Source organism: Gavia stellata, chromosome 4 (genome assembly GCF_030936135.1).
Source record: "Gavia stellata isolate bGavSte3 chromosome 4, bGavSte3.hap2, whole genome shotgun sequence".
Taxonomy (NCBI): Eukaryota; Metazoa; Chordata; class Aves; order Gaviiformes; family Gaviidae; genus Gavia; species Gavia stellata.
Window position 1 is genome coordinate 71,221,073 of NC_082597.1, and position 20,536 is coordinate 71,241,608.

The window sequence follows — 20,536 nt, forward strand, 5'->3', positions numbered from 1 at the left end:
AACCAAAATGAAGCATGCACTTGGGGCAACACTGTAAGTTATGATACCTGTTGAGCAAATTTGATACAGAAGCCACAAGTGTGTAACCTCAGTGTATGTCTTTTAATAACTGCACTAAGGTGAAGCTTCTTAAGTATTCTGTTAATCTGCTGATGTCCTTATTAAATTGGAGAAGGGGAGAGTGTTCACGTGACTCCTTTGCATTCCATGCTTAGCTGCTGTTGCTGTGTGTAACTATCGAGCCTGCCACTTTGCCTGTCAGAAAAGATGAATTCCACAGTCCTAAGCATGTTATTTTTACTTCAGAAAAAATTATCTGTTACCTGCTTGTTTCAGTAGTTAAGATAGGAGACATCTTTGCAGCCCAGTCTACTTTAAGGAAGTGAGTGAATGTGGTTGTGTGCATATCACGTATACACACACACACACAGAGTTCCCAGCTAAGTCAACACAGTTGAAGGAGCAGAAGACTGCCCTTAAGAACTAGTGGTAAAACCTTCATTGATGTTACTCCAGCAGGCTCCATCTGAAGTCCCAATGTTACACCCAAGACTGTACGCGATTGAACTGCAGAGGAAATTGAGACTGTCAATAAAACCTCTTTATATCTGAGCAGCTCTTCTGAATTTTTTCAGATGTAATCACTGATGTGTCGGAGAATAGCATTTGACTTTTGTCCTGTCATGTTGGCCTTATGATGATCTATCAAAACCAAAATCTCAGTGACATTTGGGTCATGCTTTTACTACTGAAATATTTGAGTTTTACATGGGCATTGGTCCACCGATTGGAGTCATATGATGTAAAACTAAAGGGGAATCAGGCCTCTGGTTTTAAGCCATACACCTAAAAGATCAGATTAGTCTTTTTTAAAAATTTGGATTTATGGACTCTTCAGACAGTTGAAGTATTAAATATAAGGTCAATTATCTGAGACTTTGAGAGAATAGAATTTTAACTAGAAATGCAGTAGACTGCATTAACATAAAGACTGCTCAGTTGCTGCTGGGCTCAGTCTGGCCCAACAAGTAAGGATAGACTTTGGTAGTGTGGTTTCTCTCACAGTAATTTGCTGATGAAGCATGTCTTAACTGTACATGTTGGTATTAAACAGTGAATCGGTCAATAAAAATCTTGGCGTTTTAATTCCTGGTAATGCAGACTTGCTCCCAGGGTCAGGTGAAGGAACATGAGGGAGGTAACAATATGGAGAATCACCTGAAGTGCTTGAACAATAAAACAGATAACCCTAGTGTAGGTGCTTAAAATCCTTGTGAGAATGCAGAAGTGGGAGGTGCAAACAATGCATACGTGCTGTTAATAAGGATTGCACTAGAGAAAGTGGAAATCTGTACATATGAAAAAGTGAACTGTGGCTTTTGCAGGTATTACTGTCGGAGCGGTTTGTGTATATCCCGCAAGAGTCACCGATGCTGTTAATACCCTAAAGGCTGCTGGTTGTAACATACCAGTAGCTTCAGGTACGTTTTATTCTAAAATATCCAACTAAATATTTTGATGCAAAATATGTAGAAAAATCCAGAAGTTTGGACTTGCTTTTGTTTCAGAGAGTAAGGTAAAAAGGTAGCAGGTAGAAGGAAAGGAATGGAGGGGAGGATTTGCTTCTGGTATAATCTTTTGTTTTCTTTCAACTTCAAGCTTATCAGCAATGCCAAGTCTGTTTTGCTGGAAGCTCTGCAAAGAGGTCCTTGAGATCTAGCAGCATTTCCCGCACCTGAATAGAAGAAATTGCAATAGTGTGCAGGACAAAGTAGCAGCAAACACTAAGTATATAATAATAATAAAACTGCAATATGAGATTTTAAGAGTTCTAATACAAGGGTTTTTTCCCTATCAGTTGTTTGGCCTTTAAGTATAATCTCACAAGCTGAGTTCAATGAAGCTGTGTGCAGAGGCAAGGGTTATTGCCTGCTGAGCAGCATGCAGGTTCAGGACTCGTACTCGCAAATCTAATAGTGGCAGCTCTTCTTCAGTCACCACACACAACAGACAAGTCCTGAATCTACAATAAGCAAGAAGTAGAATCAAAGAATTATGCAGGTTGGAAGGGAGCTCTGGATGTCATCTGGTCCATCCTCCAGCTCAAAGCAGGAGCTAACTTTGAAGTTAGATCAGGTGTTTAATGCTAAGTTCCACGGTTTCTGGTTTTGGGGTTTTTTTGTTGTTGTGTTGCTGTTGTTTCATTGTCATGTGGGGAAAAATACATATTAAATGCATTTATATGTCAGACAGAAAGAGGATCTCTTTGTCAGGGATCCCCTTTGTCATTATGTCTTCCATTTCCAAAGTTACCTTTGGGTTTTGTACTTAAACATCATAAAGGTAATCTTAAGTAGACCTCACTGAAAACAAATTTTGCTGTATTGTGATTTAGCTGTTAAACTTATTACTGGGATTTAACTTGAAATACTACTTAAAAGAATTGGGGAGAATGAAAAATGTATTTATTGCTTCATATATGACTTCACTCCGTGTTTGCTCAGTTCTGCTGGAGGCAATAGATATTGTGCTTTCTTATGTAGGCTGCTTTGGAAAAATTAAGGCATGTGAAAGAGACCTTTTTGCAAGATGCACTTAGTATCTTGCTGGACATTGGTTCTTGAGGGAAGAGCAAATGCTTCTCATGGATGAAGAGAGGGTGGGATGAGGTGCCTTTTGATTTTTTGAATTGTGGTAGGGATAAAAAAAGGAATAACTTTCAAACTCTTTGGTGTGTTAGAGGTATTTGCAATTTCATGGTCAATTTATAAAATGTTTCTTCCCTCTACCTGCATCTTCGTTCTTGCTAGTGGCTGCTGGGTTTCCATCCGGACAAACTCCTCTAGAAACCAAACTGGCTGAAATAAAGCTAGCTGTGGAATACGGTGCCAGAGAGATTGACATTGTCATTAGCAGGAGTCTGGTGCTGACAGGCCAGTGGGAAGGTAAGTACACACCCTTTGGCAAGGAACCTAAGCCTGTGTATATGCACATGCAAGCTCTGTCTTTGTCTCTTCCCCCAGTCTCCACATCAGTCCTTGAAGAATTTGGTCCCTAAGAGCGACTGATAATCTGGGGCATTGAACTAAATAAAAAAATGTTTAACTAATTTATGACTAATGGTCAGATTTTTTTTTAAAAGAATGCTGTTACAAGTTCTGTCAGGTTGGGTATTCAGAATCACTTCGTGTTTTGAAAATTTGGGTCTATTCCTTCTGTGCCTTTACAGGATTTTGTGTACAGGATTAAAAAAATAGCCAGTGGAATGGAAGTGAATGCCTATGGTCTTATTGGTTGAACAGTTTTGTTGAAACCCCCAAGGGGCTGCTGATGTAGATGATACCTTGTTAAATACAGATGTTTCAATTCTTGACAAAAATATGTATTTAGTTGTTTTCTTTTCCCTGAAAGTTCAGAGTACAAATTGACTGTTCATATTACTATTGATGTTCTTGTGCCCGTAGACTACTACTAATTAGTAAGAACAATAATGCTGAAGATGGTTTTTGCTGTAATTGCCTCCTTAATGTACTGTGAATGGTTTGCCTTAAGTGCTGACAATGCTCCTATAACTAATCTCCATGTGAAGGTAAACATGTCATTGTCCTGGAATGAATTTTCCATTTAGTTGTATAATGCATTGCTGTAATAGCCTGTTTGTGTGGAAGACTTTATAAAGGACCCCTGGTCCCTGAGTTTGGTGAAGGAAATACAATCATCGTGGTAACAGATCATATTTTCTGATTTTGGTCTTCCTTCAGTCAGCAGTTAGAATTGAACCAAAAAATGAGTTTCTGCATCTGTGTCTTCAGGACTGATATCCAGGTTTCCACTTGCTCTAACATCTTGGCCTCTTTTGTAGTACTTACCATCTCCATTACTTTGCTCTTAAATATATGCAGCTTTACAAATGTTTGGCTTCTTGAGGATGGGCATTGTCGCAGACATTTGTTTCTTTCAGAGTGGCTGCTTTAAGTTCAGGTATGGCCCCAGAAATTGCTAGAATATGGAGACTGGGTGATTGAGCGGTTTTAAATAAGGCAGAATGATGGTCAAATTGTGTACCAGCTGGGAGCAAGACTATACGCACACCTTCCTACGCTCTATCTTTGTTAGGGTCTACACTATGGCCGACAAAGCAGGTACCCCCTCCAGGAGCTGTTCTCTGCTGGGAACACATATAGGGCTTAGATACAAAAATGAGCTGAGTCAGTGATCTGTCAACAAGACTAAAAAAAAGACTGCTAATCTGGACTTGAGCAGCAACTTGCAGTTGTGTCCGAAAAAGTCTGTCTTGTAACAATTTCTGACATAATTGTTGTTACTGTGCTTCAGACTTCGTGGTTCAAACCGCTGTTAAGTGCAAGTTGCGTAGAGCAGGGATCAGAAAGTTAATGCATGCAGGCAGTTGCAAATGCAGGCTCGAGGTTATATTGCCCAGGATTACACGAAGGAGAACTCAGAGGAGAAATACAGGACTAGATTCAGAGAGAAGGTTTGTATCCGTGATTGAAATGAACCAGATGTACATTGCTAGGTTTTTCTATATGGGAAACAAGTTGTTTTCTGTGATCATAAATTACAGGGGAGGAGTACACAGACATAGCAACGGTGGATGTAGTGTAAAGCTGCCTGTTTACTAAATAAGTAAATTAGGGATGACTTTTGGTTTGGTAGGCATATTCTTTTATCCACAGCTGAAGTTGTGACAAAGTTTAAAGCCACCCTTTTTTTCGGCAATGGTTAGTTTACATTTCTTTTAATAAGGGCAGAATTGAAATTATTTCCAAATATTTTCTGAAAGTTTGTTTATGAACATGAATCTGTGTATGGCACATATTTACATGGTCTTGAAAAAAGCTACCTCAGCAACAGAATTTACTTGCCATCCAGATAATAATGCTACAGGGTGAAAAATTCTAATATTTAACTTGCCCTTCCAAAAAAGTTGCTTCAGTATGGGGTCTGAATATTTTGGTGAAAATCTAGTGTTCTGACTTCATGTTTAGGTTTCAATAGCTGTGTATGTTACCTGTATGAACATGCAGCTTTCCACCTCTATCTAATGATTTGATATGATACACAACAATGTATAAAGCTAGAAGAGATGAAGAAGTCTTTTTTTTAGGCTGGATTCCTACCTCAAATTGAAAAAGTCTAGTTCAGTAACTTTGCCTGTATTCAAGGTACTTCATCAACTAGAGCTGCCTTGCAGTATGACAGAACCTCTGCTTATGCTTATAACACTAGTATATTTTTATCATTATTTTCTCATGCTGCCTGTCTTCACAACTTTAGGAGTTATTGACAAAAATACATATGTGATAGAGTGCTTTATCTTACTGTTCATATAGTTTTAGCTTTTCTTCTAGCCTGTGCAATAATTGGGGTCACCATGATAGAATAGTGTTGCTTTGTGATTTGTTTCAAAGGCTTGTTTGGTTATTAAATATTTTAGTGTATGTCCAATTACGTCAAGTTATTTTAAAGCAGTTCTTAAATATTGTTGGAACTCTTTATGACACTCAGAATATATTTTCTAGATCTTTACAAAGTATTTCTTTACAAAGTATTTGTTAAGAGCTTTTTAATAGTGCTGAACATGAAAGCAGCTTTATTGGACAGTTAATTTAGCTTGGAAAATAACATTAAATGAGATTTAAGTTTATGAACTTGTATACCTTTTACAACCTATTTGGTTTTAGAGCAATATTACTTTACAATAGTTTACTCAATCATTGTCTTGTATCATTTGACAAAGTATGTATTAAGCTTAAAAATCATAATTTACTGTCCTTAAGCCCAGAATGTGGAGCCTGTTTGTAAAGAGTGATGAAGTTGAAAGAAGCTGGAATTTATTCCCCGCGCCCCCCCCACCCCCGTTGTCAATGAATATGTTGGAGTTGCTGTACATTCTGAAGCTGCCTGGGGTACCATAATGTTACTTCTAGTTCCACAGCTTTTAGCAATCACCTGGACATACCACAGTGTCAGCAGCTTCAGAGTTCTTAATAACCTATCCTTTGCTCTATGTCAATTGAAGTTTCCTACAACACAAGAGAAAAAACCAAGTATACTTTAAGAAGTTTTAACACAGCTGAATCCATGAAATACATTAGGTATAACCTCATTATGAAAGCTGCCTTTCAATTCTTCATAACAGTTATTCAACTGTGAGTTTAGAGGCTTTGTCTAGGGATTGGGGCCCTCTTTTGTGCTACATACCTTATAAACAGAGCAGGGAAAATACAGTCCACACTCCAAAGTCTTGGAAAAGACTCCACATGTTGTTCAGAAATGTTATAATTGGATTTACCATTTTCTAGATGTGCAAGCTGACTTGGGACCTCAAAGTCTAGTTGCACAATTTCTTTCTTATATTGTCGGCAGCAGCTCAGACTCCTGAAGCCAAGCTCTGCTTTCAGTTTCATGTGAATCACTGGAGCCTGGAGTTGCACATATGTGGCTGAGAGCAGAACTGAAAGAGTCGTGTTGTGCTGATAGCCTTGTGCTTGTCATTTTGTTAACAAACCTGCCATTAATGTGCAAGACAGAAGGGATTCCAGCTCATTTTCCAGTTTCCTGTCATGATTACCTTGATCTTTTGGTCTAACAGAAATTGAAACATCTTCCCTCCTTGTCTCAGTTTCTACTCTTAACATCAGTCAATATGACTGACTAGAAAAAAACAGCAAATAAACTGAATTTTAAAAAAAAGTGGTTTTATCACCACATTTCTGTAGAACTGTTTCATGAAAATTTAAGCTGTGCTTTTTTCCCCCTTAATATTTTCATTTCGTGTGTAGAAGATATGGATTATCCCCTTTATGATGTGATTTTTAGGACAAATGTATTAGACCAAAGCAAAAGGCCATGTAGACAATCTAGGGCCGATTATAGCCAGCAGTAATTGTCAGGGATGTTTGCTTGAGAGATGTGTTAGGGGGAGGCACATTTTCTGTGGTGCATTTAATAGCTGCAAAAAATCAATGTGATGTTTGTACTGAATAGTTAGACTTTTAGGAAAACCACAAAAAAGCCACCTGCCAACACTTACCTTTTATAACAGTGGAATTAAAACCATAGCTGTGAAAGTATTTTTTTTCGTTCCTATAAAATCTGAAGTTTTCTTACTTTAATAAATGCAACCAGTAAAAGCGGATCTACAGTTCATGAAGGCAGCAAGGTATCTTAAGTAAGTGGGTGCAAAGTAGAAGAGTTCTTATGCCACATCTGTTTTAACAGTTAAGTCAGGGGAGCTACTACAGACTACATTAGTGAGTATCAGGATCCAAATGTATTCTGTATAAGTTGGCTTGTTTTGGGGTTTTTATGTTTCTTTGCTTGTTTTTCCTGGCTTAAGACTTGGACTTCTTTTACAATGGATTGTGTTGGTGTGTTGGTGCTGTGTTCAAGATGCTACACAGTACTGACCATTTGCTTTGAGAGCTCTTGATTGTCTTTTCCCTGTTTTTAGCAGTCAGAAGGAGAATCTCTTGCAACGTCCTCATGGTGGTCTTAGCTCACAGCTGAAAATATGCCTGCGGGGTTTTCCGTAATAGAGGTTTTTCCCAGAAGCTTTCTGCCATTACTGCTAACCAGAGGAGCTCTATCTGCTGTGTCAGTTACTGGTGTTCTGCATAGGTTGCAGATATTCCCAGAACCACAGTGTCCAGCTCTGCTCCTGCTACTGATCAGCTTGGTGGAACTGACTGGTTAAGTAATGGACTTTTTGGCAGCGCAGACTGTCCAAGAAGCAGCCCAGGACCCCTTGAAACACTGAGTGCATTTGCAAGTGTGATTAAGTCCACCCATACCCTAGACATTTGCCAGGAAGTTTCAGGATAATCAAGTTCCTTGTGTCTTGATTTAAATCTGAGTATTGAAACCTCTTTTTTATTTTTGAAAGGAGTTTTAGCACTTCTTCTGTATCAAAGCAGACCCTGATTGTACGGGGACTGGGGTGCTCTGGTTAATTTTCTCTGTCCCAGAGGTAGTTGCATTTCTATTTGTGCTTTTACTGTAGGGCTGAGAATGTCCTATGAATGCCAGCTATTGTCTGCAGTAAGTGGTCTCTGAATATTTATTACCTACACAGTATTTATTGCCTACACACTTGCCCCATTAAAGTATGCCCACTTTTCCACCACCTCAGCTAACCTGATAGACACGGATGATTGAAGATCCCCAGGTGTTCCTGTCTGTGCATTGATGCGTGCTGTCATATAGTGAGACTGTTCAAATGATCTTGGCACTAATTGCATATAAAAGTACCTTCCAACATAGGGAAGATGCTGTAGCTGCAGCAGTAACTCCAGTGAACAACAGCTATGAGGATATAATTTCTCTTCATGGAATCCAACCTAAATGTACATTTTGTTGATTTTATTTTGACATTTTTGGCGGCATATCTTAAAAGTAGAGAAAACTTGAGTCTTTTCTTCTTGTTACCGAAACTAGAAGAACATGAAAGCTGCTTTCTCTAGCTTTCCAAAAGCTTCAAGAAAGAGTCATTCCACAAAAAGAGACTGCATTTGGATCTAACATGAGCAGTGTTATCAAACGCACAAGAAAATAGCACAGGTTCTTTGTATTTCCTTTTTGAGTCTCGATTTGATGTAGGTTTCTGGAGTATCATCAATTGATCAATAAAACATGTTAGACTGCGTGCTAGTACTGATTAATTCACACCTTTGGTACACAGTAAGAAACAAAGTGAAGCCTGGTGTCTATAAAGGGACTTGCTAAGTGCATTAGCCAGTTGTCTACTAATGTGTGTAGTACATCTCAGAGGACCACCCCAGCGATCCCAGCACCGGCTGCCTGGTGTGCCAATGGCATCAATAAGATGCGGCAGCATTGCGGGTGGAGGGGAGTTCCAGCCATACGGCAACGGGCAAATCCTACTGTATGTTTCCAGGTCTTGCTTCAGGACTGAGGAGAAAAGAAAGCTAGCATTGCTGAAAAAAATTTAGTCTCCATAGCCATATCCTGGACTTTTTTAGCAAGAAAGATTTGTTAAAAGCTGTATTTTAGCCTTCTATAAACAAACTTTTCAATTATGTGTTTGAAGATTGAATACAATTTGTGAAAAGGATCCTCTTGCAAAGGATCCTGTTTGCTTATTTTGTGTCTTTCTTTTTTTTTTAATTAAAATCCCAGAAATGGTGACTGTACACTGTAAGAGCTGCTTTTCTCCCCACCATTAACACTGGATGAGTCTTAATCATCCCAAGTGTCTAGCTTCTAACAGCTACGTTTTGATAATTTCTAGCTATTTTCATCTCCCTATGTTTAAAATTTTGTGGGAGCACTGCTGAATTTTACCAAAGAAAGGGCGGGAGGGTTTCCCTGTGCTCCACGTGTTGCGTACCTGACCAGGTCTGCAAGTTCTAGCCTTTTTTAAAAAACACAGTCCGTTATGTCCAAATTTATTCCGGTCCTTACTGAGTTTGTGAAAATATAAAACTGTTAGGAAGTTAAGCATGCCTCTGGCTGTGACACTTTGTAAATTGGAAAGCAGGAGTTTGGGGGGGGGTGTCTGCTCTGGACAATGTCCGTGAGCAGCCAAATGCTGGCCCATCCTCCCTGTCCCTGCTTCTCCCTGGCTGCAGCCGGAGGCAGTTCGCTGAGAAGCGGTGAGCAGGTCGGATGCGTGCTGGTTTGTCTCAGGGACATGCCGATTGCCTGGAGATGAGAGCTAAGGAGAGCTGAAGGTCAGAAGACAGACTGATAGCAAGAGGCTGTCCAAAGGCGAGGGAGCTCTCTGTGGGGAGGGAGGGGCAACTCCAGGGCAGGGTTTGCTTTTTGTTTTCCCAGTGGTGTGAAGATACAGAGGTAATGGTCTGCTTTATCTCTGATCTAAAAGGCTTTATATAAGTCAGTCCCGCTGTCGGTGTCAGTGTGAGTGGCGGTGCTTGTGTGTATAACAGTGGCTCATGACAAACCTCCTTCCTGAACTCCAGCCGGCTTCCTCAGCAAGCGTGGGCATCAGAAGCGAGGGTCCAGCTCTGCCCTTGGAGCTGTAGCTCCACAGCATGCTAAGCAGATGTTCTCCTGCTGACCCTCCTGCCGTGGTGCTTCCTTCACCCTTCCCGGGGCCGTCTGAGGTCACAGCACAGGATGGTCCAAATCCTCAGTAACCTCGTGGGCAATGCAACTACTTGAGGTGGTTTGTAAACACAGATCCGTCTGGATTTGCTAGTCCTTGGGGTGTGATCCCAGGCCTCGGTCTCTCCTCACCAGGGATGTTAGCAGACCGCATTGATTTTTTCAGGAAATTCTTCTTTTCAAGAAGGTTAACGTGGAATTCAGATGCCTAAACACAGGCATCTAGCTCCATAATCCGACTTCCCGAGATGGTCCCGTGGTACTAGGGATAGTGGTAGGAGACCAAAGGGAGAGTGGGAGCCTCCAGGAGTGGCAGCTGGAAGCCAAGGGGGATACGTCAGGTGACACTTATGTTTGTAATTAGGCAACTTGGTCACGCCTTTGGTGTACTTTAGGCTGACCCCTTTGGCAAATGTGGCTGAAGGGGACAGAGGGGGTGATGACATGATGTGGGCAGGAAAACATAACTGTCCCCGAGTACTAATTCAATGTACTACCATATTTATTGCTGAAAAAGCTGTTTTAACATCAATCTTGACTATCATAGCATTTTTTACTCCTGACGTTTTCATGAGTGTTTGGCATACTGTGCACATTCTTAGTTTTGAGAGGACCAACGTTAATAGCTATTAAGTTAAGTCTGAAACAGTGTGGCGTTGTTAATTACCGCCAGTCATGTAATTTATTGAACTTAGAAAACTTAAGTTCTTGAGTGCTATGACTAATTATATGATTGGAAATTAATCCAGAAGTGGAAATTACAGCCATACTTGAAAATGTCTCTCAGGCAACTTTGATCATTTTCACATGCTTTTATCCCCAGGTCTCTACGAGGAGATCCGTCAGTGCCGTGAGGCCTGTGGCGAAGCTCATATGAAAACAATCTTGGCAACAGGTGAACTGGGGTCCCTTGCTAATGTCTACAAAGCCAGTATGATAGCTATGATGGCAGGTAAATATATGTGTTTTTCTTTTTATTTTCTTCGGTTATAACTGGTTTTAACTGGCATGGCCAAAACCAGTAGCACTCACTACCAGCAATTAATTGGTGCTTCAAAAGGTGTTTGGGCTTCCCTATCTTTGAAAACTCAATTACGTCTGACCTGATGTTTAGGAGTCTGTCTGTCTTTTATCCTGAACCTTTCAGCTAAGAAACACATTCTCATGAGCAGCATAGAGTTTTTAGGGGCTGCGTATAGTTTGTACGTATTACTTTTTTGCATAGCTATAGCCATTGGAGACATAGCAAAGCACCCATTTGAGCGCAGATTTACAGCAATATATTCTCTTGGCAGCTTTGGGCCTGCGCTGGTATCATTTTCCCTAGTTTAACCACGATTTTATGGCTGTGTTTTAATGCCATCTTTAAAGATGCAAAACCTGTAATTAGCTGATAAGGCTATGTTCTTTGAACTCTGTTTTAGACACCTGCTTCCTCCACTGTGCTTGAAAGAGGTCTTTTCAAGTATATTGATAGAGAGAAGTGTAAAGATATACTAAGAACCACTTGGGTTAGTCTGTCCTCTAAACTTTCCTTCATTTTTGTGTTGCTTTTTTTTTTTATTACTGTAAGCTCTTCACACCTGGAATTTCTTCTTATTTTAGAGCAAGAAAAAATCATTCAAGTGTCAAGTACTTAAATAAATATTTAACTCGCTGCTGACCTTATTGTCTCCTTATACAACACTATGCTTATCTACTTCAAATAGAATGGGAAGCATTTCAGGCTTTTTACGTGCTCAGCTACAACATCAATTAGTATCGTTAGATACAGAGGATCAGTATTATGCCAGTAAATATTGCTTTTAATTAGAAGAGGTGTAAGAGATACACATTTCCTGTAATTTAAACTGATGTACTAATCATTATGATCACTTTTTGTAACATGGAATAGCGAAAAATTCAGGTTGTAGAGCATTTTAACGTTTTCAGATTTTTTTGCTGGTGTAGTTTTTTTGAAATACAGTAGATGGCTCTGTTGTTAATGATTTTCCTTGCATAGTTACTCATTTTACAAGATACTTACCCATCTGAATATGTGCAGTAATTTCCTTATTTCAGTCTCTTGCTTTTTCTTTGTGGGTAGGTGTAAAAATAAGAATTTATTGCTGCCCTGTGTACATGTATGGAGGGCCCGGTTTTCAGACTCGTGACTTGTCAGAACTGCTGAGAGCCTCGAATTCCAGTTGAATTTTGTTTGATCTGCATATTTGTAGCGTTTTAGAGAGAAAGTAATTTGGCATGGTATGTTTAAATTCTAGCTATAGTATCCATTTATTTTTTCAACTGGTGCCATGGTTTAAAAGAAATAAAGAAAAAAAACAGCTGATCTTGTGGATATGGCAGGCCCTGGCAACTTTTATCTGAAGATAAAAAAGCAACACCTCTGATAAAACTGATCACTGGAGTCAAGTTTATATGGGGAAATGAGTTACACAGCGTAGTGGATTCAACTGCAAAACTGGCTTTAGAAGTCTTTGCTGCTGCTGGCTGATTGCTCCTGTCCTTTCGACCAAAATTTGCTGCTCCTTCAGCCATGATGTTGAAAGTGCTCATCACTCTGCATTGTAAACTGAGCTTTCAAAGTAGTACGGTTGCAAATTACTCCAGAAAAGGGGTAACTAGTTTGTTGTTGGGGTTTTTTTGATTGGTTGGCAATGTTGATTTTTTCAGATGGTCACCTCGTCAACAATCTGGTTTACAGCCTTGCCTTGCATGTAACTGTGTCAGTGCGACTGAGGACGTGGCATGCAGTCCTTAAACTGTTTTCACTTCACAGTGCATGATGTAAGCCTATCATGTAGGCAGCGCAAAATCCTAGCCTTACAGATGTTTACATTGCCATTGCTGAGCATGCACACATTCACCTAGGTTCTGAAGCATAGAGCCACTAGATGTGCTGTAACATATATATAAAATACAGGTATTTCCCATGTGTCTCATTTGTGAGACTCAGAAGGCTGAGAGAGTAACACAATGCTGATTTATCACTAGCTCCGTGGTTAAAAGGCTTGCCTGGGATGTCTGGGACTTGGTCTCTGTGACTGAGGTTCTTCTCCCACACAAGGGTCAATTTTATAGTGTATTTGCCATTAAGGATCTCAGTCCCTCCCGATAAAGTTGCTCTGCTTTGCACAATGCAATTAACTGAGCAGGGAATACAACCCACATGTCTCTTCTCTCAAATAACTTTCCAAAATTTCTATACAGTCTTCCTTGTGCTGGCTTGAGGAATTATTGGTGTGTGCTGGGAGCCACAGCATGTTACATTTAGTCTGATTCAGCTAGCAGGTGGGGGTTCAGTGACTGGATGTGAGGCCAGCTGCACAGACTTGAAAAGGGATGGTAAAAGGTTAAAAAATGGGCACTTCTGCATTGGCTGGGGTTTTAAAAGAACGTTAAGGGCTGTGCTCAGGCTGGGGTGGTGTGCCCATGCACTTCTATATTCAAAGTAGATTGCATAGGCTGCTTCTGTAGGCGAACATCTGTAGTCTGAATCACAGCCCTTACAAGACTCAGCGGAAGCCATTCACTACGCACCAGTGAGTGAGGCTGAGCCCAGTGAGACGTGCAGATCCCAGCACTGCACTGGAGGTGGAGGCCAGTTGTAGAAATGGTGCTTTGTACAATGTGCTTGTGTACAAGATGTTAATGCTTGCACCTGCAAGAACTTGGGAAAAAGTCTTGCTTCACAGTGAGGTGTAATAATAATTTGCCTTTATTTGAAGCAGTGGCTCTTGGCTCCTTCCTGTCTGAAACAGTACCTCCAAAGTACCATGACTACTTTTTCTTCCTTCTCTAGCACAGTACATAAGGAGAAAGACATCAGAATGGGAGCAGGCACCCAATTCTCTTAAATTCTTCTAACCACACCTTTACAGACTTGACTGACATGCTGAAAATTCTTCTGGAATATTTAAGAACCTATTTCTGAGTGAAAGAGGCTGACAGCCCTCTAAGGACAGTGACTCACCTGTCAAGAATAATCCTTGCAGTGCTAAGGAGGACATACTGACAGGTAGGATTGCACATCAGTAGCTCTGTGTCACCACCAAAGGAGCACATTGTTTTCAGAAAGCTGACCGAGAGAAAATCTCAGCATTGAATCAGGAAACTTTTGGTCATTCGTTGATAACGTCCACTGCCATTTCTCGAGCTTCTTGAAGTCTTGATGGTGGTTTTCAGTACATGAGCTTCCCAAAGGGAAGCTGACTGCATCTTTGACTCTAACAGGCAGCTTCCAGACAATGAGTAGAGCAACCTGATTAGTGGTTTTCACTGGCTGTTGTATACTTGTGTAAGTCATCTACATTTCTACAGGAGACACTCAAATCTTCGTCTTCGTAGCCTCTTGGAATAAACAGTCCTAAGGAACACAAATGGGAGTGCCTGATTCCCCTGTACTAGAGGGAACTATTCTGTAGTTCATGAAGTTTCAAGAAACACTTTGTTTCTTCATTGTGGTGTCTTTGAAAAACGCAGGTCTTGTACACAGTTGTCTTATGAGAGGTAGGCCATTTTTAATTTTTTTTTTTTTTTTTGACACAAACGTCAGAAACTGCCAAGGAAGCCAGACAAGGAAAGGAAAGATGATGAACTTGCAGTGGGAAAGGAACACTTCAGTAAAGGTGTGGATGAGTTAATTGCATGTTTCAGTCATATATAAGGTTTTTATTTTGGAAAATCATGTTTTAACCATACTACCTAATTACAAAAACTTTATTGTTGTGTATAATAATTCATATTAATTAAGATACACAGACTGGGGGAGAGGTGGAGGAAGTGATTAAGTAAATGTACTTTAAAAGTGAAAAATTCATCCGTGTCATTTTAACTATGAAAGCTGGTCTTGACAGTACAGCTCCTTTTACGTCACTCTTTGGGAAGCTAAGGGAAACATAGCAGTGATATATGAAAAATATTTGTTTTCATTATATATATCTAAATGAGTACCTGTGGAAAGATCAGGAAGGTGTGATTCATGTTCTTCTGTAGGTGTACTAAATTGCTGGTTTTAAACAATTTTTTCGTAGATCATTAAGCAGTTAGTCAAATAATATGTAAACTGAGATACTGACTCCTGTAAAAATTGAATTTTGAAAGGGAATGAGTTAGTGCTAAAACAAACTAACATCCCGAGTCTCTAGCATAAAAAACCCTGAAAAAAGTAGCAGAAGGTGGCTGAGGCAATAAGTTCTCTGATGCTGATAGGTTAGAAGAAGAAAATTAAAATACATGAAATGTGAAGCAGAAATTCTTTTAGATGCTTTGATACTTTTTGTTCCAAAGTGAACAGAAATAATATAGCCAAACAGAGAAGAAAAACTGTGTCTTGCAGTTTTCAGGAGAGCTCACTATCAGTCCTCCCAGGCTTCATCCTGCCTTACAGGAGTGGTTCCAGTTAATACACGTATCATTTTCACAGCAAACCTTACCAAAACTTAAAGGCATGAATAGGCTGGCCTTGTCCTGGATTCAGAGAGACTGGCAGAAGGCTGTAGTATTCAGTCTTTGTCTCTAAAAGCAGAGAGCAGTGCTACAAGGTTCCCGCAAAGAAAACTCAGGACGTGAGAGTACTGCATGAAGAGGTTTCCTCAAAAATCCTGAAGACCAGAACATTTTACTGCACAAAAGCCTAGTCCTCAATTAAGAAAAGATACAACAGCTTAATGATTAGAAGAAGAGAGAGTCCAAGACTTGTGGTTTGGAACATCACAGGATAATGCCTGCCTACACAAAGCTTTTACCCTAGCTATAAATAAGGTTTTTATACTGTCATTAATATTGGTGCAGATCCATTTTTAGCATTAATAACTGGAAGACAAATTCTAAGGTACCAATAGCTGTTGTTGTTTTGAGTACTCTCTTGCAAAGATTTGTTTTGAGCAGGGTTAGGTTGTGTGGCTGTAAACACGCTAGGAGCTGTCTAAGTGCAAGGGATTAATTTCCTACTGCTGGATGTGGACAGCCGTGATCGAAACTTCTACCAAGCAAATGTTTCATGAAAAATGAAAGAGAAGAAAGGAAACCAAACTAGCAAAATTTGACTGAAAAGCTAGGCGTGCTTTGCGCAAATCCTACTAACGTAGGAAACAAGACTGCTGAATAAGTAATAATACTTGGCACTTAGATAGCACTTTATGTCTTCAAAGCACATACAGACATTAGCAGAATAAATCTCACAATCGCCCTGTGAAGTATGAGACAAAGATCATACCAGACAAGTCAAAAGTTGACCTGAGATCAGTTGTGAGTTCCTGGCTTTAAATCTCATGCTCAAACCAGAAGTCGAGTGTCCCCTCAATAGCATGTGAGTTGTGTTATGTTTAAAGAAAAGTTTGATTTAATTATGTGTCTACAACTTCAGCTGTAATTTGAAACTAAGTCAGTCAGTTATTAGAGCTCAGAGCTTTTCCAGATGAAAGGCAAACCAAGGGAGGAGGCTTGGTAACAGGTATAAAACAAGATTTCAATTTGTGTCTCATTTTACACGTCTGGAATAAAACCAACTGTATTGAGTTTTCAGTGTATCTGTAAAGGGTGGTCTTTACCCTGTAAAAGGTCCATTAGAAATCAGGGCATGTGTGACTGTCATCTTCTAAAAGCAGACTGGGTCAAAATTGGCAGCTCCTTTCTACAGATGTGGACTGGCTCCAAGTGCTTTCCAGGGTGACAGATGATGTTAAGCTCTGGTCTGGAGGTCCGGTTTAGGACTGGGGACAAACTAGTAAGTCCTTACTCTTCTGAATGCGTAGGAAGAAGACTTACTGCCTGACTGGTGACTAAGGCTTTCTCAGTCGCGGTCTGGTGGCAGTTTCCTCTCCCTCCAACCAAGCAGGAGTCAGAGTGAGGCCCAGGTGTGATGAGGATTGCTTGCTGTTCCAGCTTGGCTGAGCTGCGCTCACTGGCTGCGGAAGGTAGATGTTCAAATGCAGCGTATTCTTGCGTCTGACTGCGTGTCTTCAGAGAACAAAGTGCAGTGCAGAGAGAGTTCTCCCACCTGTGTTGTCAAATGTTAGAGAATAATCCCAATTTTCTTTGGCTGTGATCTTCTGGCAGTGCAGATTAGATCTAGCGTGGGCGTGAGCACATTTCTGAATTTCTGTCAGTTTACTGAGAGTGCATAAAATGATGTTTATGTCAGCTCTCTTCTGGCTGCATGCATGAATTCAAAAGATCATTTGTTCAAAGATCATTTATCCAGAGATCTGCCCATTCCTTCAGAATTTTTAGATGAATTTGAACTTGTAGAGTTTGTACTACTTCAGTGCTTTGCATCATGCAGATGCAGTGTTGTATATAGTTTTAGGAACATAGCCTTGGTTACTGTCTTGAATATGTGGAAGGGGTTGCAGTTGGCTGCTCTAAGAGGCTCATCAGGACAGTAATTAACACTATGGAGTTATATTAGTAGTTAATAAATTTCCTGTCTGTTTGCTGCAGCAGATGTCTTGCATTCTGCATAGCCTGTGGTTGTTCTGCGTGTTCAGAGCTCTGGTAACTATCATGGAAAGTTTAGTGCAAGGAACGAGTGCAAAACACACTATGGAAAACCAAGATACAGAGCAGGTCAGTGACATGGTCTGTCTCAAAATTTCGAATAATATTATGGACTAAAAAAGTTTTTGGATTAGGAGTTAGATCAAAAGATATTCTTGGCAATATGGAAAGTTGTTAAATATAATCGGTCTAAAAGAGGTCTGTACAGGAACAAGTGACTTCATTTATTCTGGTACAGAGTGGGGGGAAATAAAAAAGCCAGTAGTATAAAAATGCAGATAGCTGCATGTTCAGTAAGGCAGTACAAGGCTGCTCCCTTAAATGATGTTATTGCCTACAAGCCTAACAGTGGTACTGCAGCTAATCACTAGAAATAATGTAGGTGTGATAGATAAGCTTGGAGTCGAAAAGTTCTAACAATGCAATCACTATATCGTCAGGTTTGAATTACTGATGAGAGTCCATACAAACAGTAGTAACACAAAAAAAATGTTGGGCTTGAGTAAAGCAGACCTTGAAGGAATGCAAAATGAGACTTAAAAATCTGTCTGGAACTCAATAATGTATGTATAGGAAATCAGAAGTGAAGGAATGGAAAGTGGTTAAGAAACACTAGGGCAGGCTCTAATGAAAAGTCTTTTCAGTAAAGTCAAAAGAGCAACAGAACCCTATATGCGTAAGTAGAGGACAGAAGTAATATGTAAGAGAAACAGAAATGTTGGGAGAAAAAAAGATACAAAGAGTCTGTGAAGGGAGAACTGAGTTAGAGTATATACAGTAAAACCTCATTTGTTTGCAGTTTGTTAAGCTAGAAACCCAGACATGCACGCAATGCCACGTTTTGTTATGCGTTTATTTATGTGCTTACTGAACTGTGCGGTAGCCTATATAGCCATATCTAAGGGGAGATAGCTATCTGGAGCCGTTCATATTTGTCGTACCAGCATGCCTGGCAACTCAGTTTGCTAATTTTGTGAACGGTCTAGTCTATTAATGGTGTTCTATTGTAATCAGAAAATAGCAATATACAGCCTCTACTGAAGTCAAAGAAGAAATAGCAGTGTAAAACAGATGACATCTGTCAGCTCTGTATCTGTTTATTTGATTTTGAATTATCCACAACACCGCTTGACTTTATCCCTCCACGAGCCCCATTTACAAATAGAAACAGTGCTATTTCCAAGCATGTCTTACCAGAAGAATACCAAGTTAGGTCAGGAAGCCAGGATTGTTCAAGACAGCAGAGTGACTCCTAACTTGTCATCACCTTTGACAGCTCTGTTAGCTTCTCTGTTTTTCCATATGTAAAATTGACATTGTACATTTTATAAGACCTCTGTGAGGTCTAGTAAATTAAGAGAGATGCAGAAGTATGTTCCTCTCACTAGAAGGCAGAAATTTTCTTGTCTGCATGAAGATGGAGTACCCTTGGTCATAACTGAAATTGGGGACTGGAGCAAGAGAAAGTCTGGGAATTTTCTGGTGGGAGCTGCTGACTGATTTACTAGTACAGCCAACCCTGGGAGTGACAGTGAAGGTGGGAGCTGGTGCAGCTTGCCGTGGTACTCTAGGGTGCTGGTATCGCACACTGCACGATTGACCGGCACTGCCTGTAGTAGCAGGGAGGTCACCTCCCCTCAGCTGTTTTCATAGCACTCTATCCAAAATGTTCTTTTAAATGAAAGAGATTTGCCATGCCTCCTGTACACCTGTTCTGCTGTGCTTTGGTGTTCTCCCTGCACTGAGCAAAGTGGAATGAGCAGTACACCCCTCCAAGAAATAGTAGAGGAGCAGGAGTGTGGTAACTCCCCAGAAATCCTAGGACTTGTCACTGGATCTCAGAGAAGGATTTGGACCCTGATCTGCAGATTTCTGCTTCTTGACCTGTAAGAAAGTGGCTATTCTTTATGCTTCAACCTTTGAAACTGTTGTGAAATAGTAGGTTACAGAGAGTACAGGCAGGTACTGACAGTATAACATACTGTTGAGAGGGGTCAACCTTCTATTAGCAAACTATCCTGAATGCCTGAATAGCATTTTTCTTTTGCTGATATTCAAGATCTTTGCAAAGCATGTTAATTAAGGAATATCTAAATGGTATACTTTCAATTTATAACAACTGATGCAGAGAGGTGAGAAAGCACCCCTGTTGCGTTAATTTTCCCCATGAATGAAACCTTGTTTCTATGTTAAATAATTTGTTAGAATTTGAGTTAAAACTTCTGAAGTTTCATATCACCTCAGACTCAGAAATCGTTGCACAGTGAATAGTTCTAGTCAAACATGCCATCAAAATAACACGGCTTCACAGCAAAAAACTTTGCATCTGTGAAGCTCCGGTATTGAAGGTAATGGTTTGAGAGAATGCAATTTTAAAACATGGAAATATTGTGTAAAATCAATAGATGTACAGGGTGCTATTTATTTCTCTGATATTTCAGGTTGGTTTTTTATTGTGTTAGCAGCAGGTGTTAAATTCGACTAAACCAGTGAAAAATAGAAATAAATATTTAATTTACTGTATCTATCAATTATACAAAATTGGCTTATGAAATATTAAAGTATCTTTTAAGAGATTGCAAGTAGGAACACTAGTTAGAAAATCTAATCCCTCAATAGAAACTTAATATAGATGTGGAAATAAACTAAGCATGATTTTAGGGTTGTAGGTCCTGTGATTTTTTTGTTGCTTTTTAAGGTGGCAAGGCCTAGTGATCGTGCCTGTCTAATTTGAAGGTATATACTCATGATGGCAGAAATGTGAAATTAGACTTCTAAAGAGAAAGATGTTGAATGGAAAAATACACTAGGAATATGTGATCTTGAACATCGATAGGTTATTTTAAAACACTGTGGAGACTCATTTGAATAAACCCATTTAATCAGAAGGATCAGGAATACCGTGGAAAACAAAGAAGTATAACAA

At 39.8% G+C, this 20,536-nt stretch overlaps 1 protein-coding gene across 2 annotated transcripts in view; it reads left to right on the forward strand.

The window, feature by feature from the left end:
- The window catches only part of DERA (deoxyribose-phosphate aldolase), a 53,782-nt gene that overhangs the window by 13,699 nt on the left and 19,547 nt on the right, over nucleotides 1-20,536 (forward strand). Inside the window, exons 4-6 of one of the 2 annotated variants that reach the window (XM_059816910.1) lie at nucleotides 1,386-1,481; nucleotides 2,811-2,945; nucleotides 10,934-11,062. In XM_059816910.1, coding sequence (XP_059672893.1) covers nucleotides 1,386-1,481; nucleotides 2,811-2,945; nucleotides 10,934-11,062 — 360 coding nt within the window. The remainder of the gene's footprint in view (nucleotides 1-1,385; nucleotides 1,482-2,810; nucleotides 2,946-10,933; nucleotides 11,063-20,536) is intronic. The other variant, XM_059816911.1, reaches the window with a different exon arrangement.